The sequence below is a fragment of the Ailuropoda melanoleuca genome, chromosome 3 (assembly GCF_002007445.2).
Source record: "Ailuropoda melanoleuca isolate Jingjing chromosome 3, ASM200744v2, whole genome shotgun sequence".
Taxonomy (NCBI): domain Eukaryota; kingdom Metazoa; phylum Chordata; class Mammalia; order Carnivora; family Ursidae; genus Ailuropoda; species Ailuropoda melanoleuca.
The window spans coordinates 136,512,117-136,520,511 of NC_048220.1; the positions used below are offsets into that span (position 1 = coordinate 136,512,117).

At 38.6% G+C, this 8,395-nt stretch overlaps 1 protein-coding gene across 1 annotated transcript in view; it reads left to right on the forward strand.

Moving 5' to 3' along the window:
• Positions 1-8,395, forward strand: part of DNAH5 (dynein axonemal heavy chain 5) — a 278,502-nt gene that overhangs the window by 180,423 nt on the left and 89,684 nt on the right. The window contains exons 44-47 of the mRNA XM_034657084.1: positions 2,827-3,003; positions 3,819-4,020; positions 5,077-5,219; positions 6,278-6,412. Coding sequence (XP_034512975.1) covers positions 2,827-3,003; positions 3,819-4,020; positions 5,077-5,219; positions 6,278-6,412 — 657 coding nt within the window. The remainder of the gene's footprint in view (positions 1-2,826; positions 3,004-3,818; positions 4,021-5,076; positions 5,220-6,277; positions 6,413-8,395) is intronic.

Here is an 8,395-nt window from a genome sequence, read left to right on the forward strand (position 1 = left end):
AGGGGAACATATCTGGATAGTTCTTGATGGTCCAGTAGATGCCATTTGGATTGAAAATCTGAATTCTGTTTTGGATGATAACAAAACTCTAACCCTTGCCAATGGTGATCGGATTCCCATGGCGCCAAACTGCAAGATCATTTTTGAACCCCATAACATTGACAACGCTTCACCTGCTACTGTCTCAAGAAATGGAATGGTTTTCATGAGTTCTTCTATCCTTGATTGGAGTCCTATTCTCGAGGTATGAGCGGAATTTTTCTTTGTGCACTGAGGGAGGAAAACAGATCTTTAGCATTCCTATAGAGCGCATGCTGATTTTTCTGCAGACCTTTGGTATCGTTGCATTTCATCGCTACTGTTTATGGCCACTCCTTGCCTGCTCTGGGATGTTGGAACCCTGATTATCCCTTACAGGTTCCTTCAGCGTTCTGGAGTCTGTAGGGCTCTTCTCATCTCTTCAGACCTGTGATTTCCACTATGGGTTGTGGAGTAATTTCAGGCCTTGCTGAATCAATAATCGCACCAAACTGTGAATAAGTAAAATTTAATTTGATCACTTTGGGAATTCATGACATTTTAAAAAGGTACTCATTCGCGTAAAGTTTGGGAGCAATCATCTTAGAATATCAGCTTGAAGAAAACCATTTATTAAAATTGCATCTAAGGAAAAAAGTTGCATATAAGGAATTTTTATGAGATTCAATAGTCATTAGTTTTATATTTGTTCTTGGAAATTTTATATCAGATAATATCTCCAATTCATGAAAAGGTATATTATTTTCTTATCACCAATACATTCTAGAATATATTGATTATAATCAGATTATAGTTAAATGCCTTGTATTCTTAGATATTTTACTAAATAAATGCTATAATGTAGGGCAAAATTCTTATTAGATAAGCCAGATGTGAAATCTTTTTTGACATTGTTGGTCAAATTTATTATTTTATTTATGTAATTTTTTTGGAGATGATTTTGATTGAAAACTTATAAAGTCATTATTTAAATTAAGTAGATGTTTATCTTATATTGTCATTAAGTTTTTGTGCTTCTCTTTCTCTATGAATATATCCTAACTTTTAATAATATCTTCTCAGAATTTATAAAGACCTGGGTTGAGAAAGGGTTTAGGTTTGGTAAAATGTGAAGAAATGAAAAAAGAGGGCATTATATAGCAAAATGATACTTACGTATAATTGGATATGTCACTAAACATGCTTCTAAAGATTTCAGATTTCACAATCAAATTATCCATCCATTAAGGAGAATACAGGGCAAGGGTTCTGAACCCTGGCTTTGCAAGAATAATCATCAATGACAGTTCTTTAAAATACAGATGATTGGGTCATAGCCCAATCCTACCAAATTAGAATCTCTGGGTGGCAGGGGGCAGTTCAGGAGTTGGTTTTTGTTTTTGCTTTTGTTTTTAAAAGCACCACTGTAGGTTCAGATTTGGTAACTACAGATACAGTGGCAAGCTCCAAGTAAAGTATTTCTTTGATTATCCCCAAATACTTCACATTCACAAAGGCTTTAAAAAAATTCTTTTATACAACTAGCTAATGAATATTTAGACTTTGCTATTTATGAAATAAGCTTCTATTATGTTCTATGTTGAGGCTGAATAAGGTTCTTACATTAAGCTACACTTATTGAAGTTTTTTTTTTTTTTTTTTAAGTAGGCTCCACACCCAGCATGGAGCCCAACATGGGGCTTGAACTCATGTCCCTGAGATTAAGATCTGAGCTGAGATCAACAGTCGGACACTCGACCGACTGAGCCACCCAGGCGTCTCTTACCTAAATTTTTATGTGCTTTTAAATAATGCAGTTTCTTCTCATGAATGGTTAGCAAGAAGCAAGACTCACAGAGAATCAGACTGGAAGTGTTGGGAGCAAAGGCAGCCTAGGGAGTTATTAGAGGCAGATGGTTGGAGAAGTTGTGTTCATGGGAATCTGTCAGCTTCTGGGAGCCAAGCTGATTACTTGGTCCTGCGTGTGACATTCTTTTTGGTTCCATCAACTCAAAAGTGCTATGTTCTGTTTTGTTGCTGTGGCACCCTGGTAAATTCATGAATTGATGAAAAATTCAGAATCAACGTTTTATTGCTTCTGTTCAGTGTCTAAGAATGAGCTGATCTCTTGAGGCTGAGGGAACTTGCCTAGCTTCAGAGAATATTGTGTTTTAGTGGTATTTTGTTAGAGATCACATGCACTTTTCTAATAGTGGATTCCCCAAATGACTAAATTCTCCATTTTCTAGAGTATTCTTTGATATTTTTCCACACTGGTTATTAATTAAATTAGAAGAAATAAAAGGAAACAACTAACTTGATCAATCTTTTTTCCCCATTTAAAACAACGTGGGTGTGGATTTCCTTTGTTCACCTTTTATTACTTTTTCTTTTCCTAAATTATTTCTCTTTTTAGGTCTCCTCATTTTCTCCTAGTATAATTTAATTAAGAGCTTAAGACTTTTTTTCCATCTTGGCTTCAAGACCTGAGCACATGTGTAGGGTGGTAACAGAATGTGTGCATTTGAATTCTGGCCTTGGCACCCACCAGCTGTGGGATCCTGGGCACAACACTTCAACTCTTTGGGCCTCGGTTTCCCCATCTGTAAAAGGAGGATAATAATAACTCCTACCTCATAGCATTGTTTTGAGCATTAAATGAGTTAATGCATGAAAGCATGGTTAGCAAGGCCTGGCATATCCTATGTGCAGTGTTATTAATAAATATTTAAAAAATTTTTGTCCAAAAATGGCCATTTTCTTGGTGTGCTAATACATTTATTAATGCATTAATCTGTAAATAAACAGGGTTTCCTTAAGAAACGCTCGCGTGAAGAAGCTGAAATTCTTCGTCAGCTCTACGGCAAGTCTTTTCCCGACCTGTATCGCTTCAGTGTCCAGAACTTAGAATACAAGATGGAGATGCTTGAGGCTTTTGTAATCATGCAGAGCATTAACATGCTTCAAGGGCTGATCCCTACAAAGGTAAATTGCTCAACTCTCTAGAAGTTTCTCTCTCACTAACAGAGCCATGTTGTGCAGAGAGCACAATATTTGAAACTGGTTCTGATAGACACGTGCTGAGAGNAGTGTCCAGAACTTAGAATACAAGATGGAGATGCTTGAGGCTTTTGTAATCATGCAGAGCATTAACATGCTTAAAGGGCTGATCCCTACAAAGGTAAATTGCTCAACTTTCTAGAAGTTTCTCTCTCACTAACAGAGCCATGTTGTACAGAGAGCACAATATTTGAAACTGGTTCTGATAGACACGTGCTGAGAGGGATTTTTTTTTTTAAAGATTTTATTTATTTATTTGACAGAGATAGAGACAGCCAGCGAGAGAGGGAACACAAGCAGGGGGAGTGGGAGAGGAAGAAGCAGGCTCATAGCAGAGGAGCCTGATGTGGGGCTCGATCCCATAACGCCGGGATCACACCCTGAGCTGAAGGCAGACACTTAACCGCTGTGCCACCCAGGCGCCCCTGAGAGGGATGTTTTAAATGTGCACATGCATCTTTTGCATTTTTCTCATTTCTTTTTTCACCAAGGAAGCCACCGGTTTGTGATTTAGTGGCAAGTTCACAGTCAGCTAATAAGCATCCAGATTTAGTTTGGAGACCGGCTTGGTATTCCTCAAGATCAATTCTGTATTTGTTCCCAGTTTCATTCATCTTTCCCTTGTTCTTATGGGGAAAACTGTTGTCCCTTTTCCATCTTTGTTATTTTCATTGAAACCTCAAAGTAAAATGTCAGTTTGAGAATCAAGCATTAAAACAAAACTTTTCTTTCGTGCTCAGGAGCAAGGTGTGGAGGTCACACCAGAACACCTGGGGAGACTGTACGTCTTCTCCCTGATGTGGAGCATTGGCGCCCTGCTCGAACTGGAGGGCCGGCGCCGGGTGGAGCACTGGCTACGTTCTCAGGAAGCACTGACCTTGGATTTGCCTCCGCTAGAGGGGCCGGAGGGCGCCATGTTTGACTATTACGTCTCGTCCACTGGTGAGGATCCTTGTTTCTGTGGACTCACACACAACACATGGGAAAAGGTTTTTTCCACTGGCAACTATTTACATAAATTTTATTTTTCTAAATGGTAATTAAAACACTGGGCTGCAAAATTAAAATGGATATTTTCATGTGTGAAGAAACCTGATTGTTTCTTTTTCGAAATTTTTTTCATTTGTATTCCAAATGCACATCTTCCCCTTGTTAAGTATATTGTTTACTGAACTTTTAATGAATTAAAAACAAACTAGGGGGGTGCCTGGTGGCTTAGTTGGTTAAGCATCAGACTCTTGATTTCAGCTCAGGTCATGATCTCAGGGTCCTGGGATCCAGTCCCCAGTTGGACTCCTCGCTCAGTGGGAAATCTGCTTCCCACTGCCCCCCCCACACTTGTGGTCTCTCTCTCTCTAAAATAAATAAATCAATCTTAAAAAAAAAAAAAAAGAAATAGAGAAAAATCTCCAAATCAGATGTTTCAGTCATTTATATAATATAATCAGCAATTTACATAAAAATTACGAAGTGTAAAGTGTATTTTTACAAAATATGTGTGTTTATCTGTATATCTATCTATACCTCAAGTGTATTTAATGTGCATACATATATATGAAGTACATACACATGTATACATATATATACACACACACACAATATTTATATATCTTCTTTTTTTTGGTTTATAATTAAAGGAAGTGTGTAATGAAAAGCTTGTGAGAGTAGATATTTTAAATGGTTTTAGTTACATACTACTATCACTGTATTCTTAATTTTTATACAGACATTATTGAAAACTGACATATTTTTAAAAAACTTCCAGGATTCTTCTTTATATTTCCTAATAATACCACTTTGGAATTGTTCCTTGGGAAATTTTGGCTCAGCTAACACATACCTAAATACTACTTAGATCTCCAGGGTCTAATGCTCTCCATCTTATGGGGAGTTTTTGAAAGACACCTTCATGAGATGCCCAGGACGTCTGCTTGTTACAGTTAGGAATTCACTTGCTCACGGGCCTGTGAGGATGTGTGTGTTCTCTGTTCATCGCAGGTGAATGGAGACACTGGAACACGTGTACTGAGGAATATGTGTATCCGCCTGATGTCACCCCAGAATATGGCTCCATCCTGGTGCCAAATGTTGACAACGTGAGGACTGACTTTCTAATTAAAACCATCGCCAAACAGGGCAAGGTGTGGCTCTTTAACTTTTGTTAACAATAGCGTATTTTAAAATATCACTTGAAAACACAAGGCATCTTGCGTTTATCTTAGAATGTTTTAGGTTGCTGTTTAGCGTAAATGAAAGTATTACCCAAATTAATATACTTCTCTTATTATTCTCCAGTAGCAGTGTTAAGAGTTGAATAGTTCTGATGCATGATCAAGTAATGATTTCTCACGTATTCATTGAGAGAAAGTGAACTTTGACTTGTTTTTCCAAAGAGAAATCCTTCTCTTCTGATGACTGTGTTAGTTTGCTGGGGCCACCCTAACAAATCACAGACTGAGTGGCTTAAACAACAGACATTTCTTTCTCCCCAGTTCCAGAGGCTTGGAGTCCAAGATTAAGGTGCCGGCAGGTTTGATTTCTTCTGTGGCCTCTGTCCTTGGCTTGCAGGTGGCTGTCATCCCACTGTGTCCTCCCGTGTTCTTTACCTGTGTGACTCTATCCCTGCTGTTTCTTTGTGTAGGTGTATCCAGATTTCCTCTTCTTATACGGATGCCAGTTAGATTGAACTAGGGCCCAACTGAATGGCCTCATTCTATTTTTATTTTTATTATTTTTATTTTTTATTTGTTTAAATTCAATTGGCCAACATGTAGTACATCATTAGTTTTAGATGTCCTGTTCAGCAATTCATCAGTTGCGTGTAACACCCAGTGCTCATCACATCACGTANAACTGAATGGCCTCATTCTATTTTTATTTTTATTATTTTTATTTTTTATTTGTTTAAATTCAATTGGCCAACTTGTAGTACATCATTAGTTTTGGATGTCCTGTTCAGCAATTCATCAGTTGCGTGTAACACCCAGTGCTCATCACATCACGTAGCCCCCCCTTAATGCTCATCACCCAGTTACCTCCGATCATCTCTTTAAAGATCCTATCTCCAGACACAGTTACATTCTAAGGTACTGGGTGTTAGGGCCTCCACATGTGAATTTTTGGCGTGGGGGAGGGAGACAATTTAGCTCGTAATCATTGTATTGCATTCCTTGGATTTCTTTCTCAACGTCTCTTTTAGGCTGTGCTGCTAATTGGTGAACAAGGAACAGCCAAAACAGTTATTATCAAAGGATTTATGTCAAAGTATGATTCAGAAAGTCACATGATCAAGAGTCTGAATTTTTCTTCTGCAACCACCCCACTGATGTTTCAGGTACTGGCTTGTTGGTATCGCTCATTAAGGCCAAGCTTGTGATCAGCTTCGGCAGCTCAGCTCTCTTCACTCTTCCTCCTGTGCCCATGAGCTTCATCTGCACTTTCCCAGCCCTGATAAATCCCCTAATGTGCCTCCATTATTCACCTGCTATAGAAGCTCTCCCTAAATTATACCTTAAATTGTGGAGAAATGAAAAGTTTATATAGGCTGTTAAAAGCCTTAATAGTGTTTAAAATATCTAGCAAAGCCTGTGAACATGTAAAATCCAAAATTGAAAGGAATGTCATTTATTCTTCCATCCAAATCTGCTTTCTGTGGGTGTTAGAATTATTCTAGGCTTTAGGCTAGACACATTGGACATCTTCAATGGGTCTGTCTTGAATCAAGGGCTGTTAGTGTCGCTAAAGAAATACTTTTCACATCTCCGCCTTTCTCTTCGTTCTCCCTGTCCACCTCCGCATAATTCACATCTTCATTATCCACACCAGGGTATTAGCCTAGAAAGACCCCCAACTGGTCCAGTCTAATTCTCTTTCAGTCTTGCTTTCATTCCTCTTCCAGTATCCGGTTCTGATATTGCTAATCTATCTTGTTGTTCCCTGACTGAACCTTCCACAGTAGTTCCCATTAGCAATTGCAGGAATAGATCTTAGAGTTATCATGTTGAAGATTTCACCCTATTATATCATTGGGGAGTAACAGAAAAAAAAATCCTGTACATTTGCTTTGCTTTTGTCAGTGGAACTGCCCACAAAGACCTGGGTTTTCAGTGGTAGACTGGTTGTTTGCTCTTGTTCCTAAGTTATTTAAGACCCTATTGACACTGGGGAGGGAATCCTGTGTGTCCCTCATGCTTCAGTTGTTTCCAAGTCATCTCTCATATCTGCTAGAACATTAACACGTTTATAAAAAGGACACATTTCATACACTGAAAATGGAATGGAAATTTTTAGGAGAATCCCAACCCATAGAGCTTTGCTCTTGATTAACTTTGTTGTTCTTTAGCTGTTGGAATTAAAATATCAAAGAGCAATGAAAATTGTTGACAGCATGGCTAAATCATGACTTTTTATTGCTTAATGTAATTGGTGGCTACAGAGTGCCAGTAAGCTAAGACCACTGATTAAGTTTCTAAATAAGACTGTCAACTGTATTATGCTCCTCTGTTAGAGATGGAATTTCCAATACTGGCTAGCTTTCTATCAAATGAATGCCATTGACAGTGTGGTGATGGGAAGGAAGGTCTGAAAGGAGGGTCAGCCTCAAATTGCAGAGACTCAGTTGTGGCATTTTTGTGTTTGGGGAATAGCCCATTAAATTATCCTGAGCTGACAGGATGCTAACATTTTACATATTCCTTTGTTACTAACATTAACCACATTCCCTCGATATTGTTTCACATGTAAAGAACTTCAGTTTTATTTTAGGAGAACATCCTCTTAAAGGTTATAATTTTAACTTTATTGGTGGATGCAGGTTTTTAAACCTTAAAGTGTGATTTTTCCACCATTATGTGGGGTAATTATGTAGCTAGTCCCATTTCTTCAGACTGGATTAAGNCTTGAGACTGGATTAAATCTTTAGGGTTGTAATGCAAGCCTGGCAGTAACTATCTGGACCTACTAAACACTTCACAGGTGAAGGGCTCAGGGCCCCCACAAGCCTTCCCTCACTTCACATATCAGCCGCATGCTTCGGTTTCCAGGCCACCAGCACTTCTGAAGAACTGGCTAGAAATTCAGTGGTTCCTATGACTCTCTCTCAGTTTCCATAATCCACCCGAACAACTCTCAGAATTTAGGAAAGTGCGGTGCTAATGGTTTTATTATAAAAGATATGAATCAGGATCAGCCAAAAGAAGAGTTGCATTAAGGCCATGGTTGGGAGGGTCCCCACTGTAACATTCTGTGTCCTCAGAATGTGTTATCCTCCAGGCATGTCAGTGTGTATCCCCAACCAGGAGGCTTACCTGAACTACAG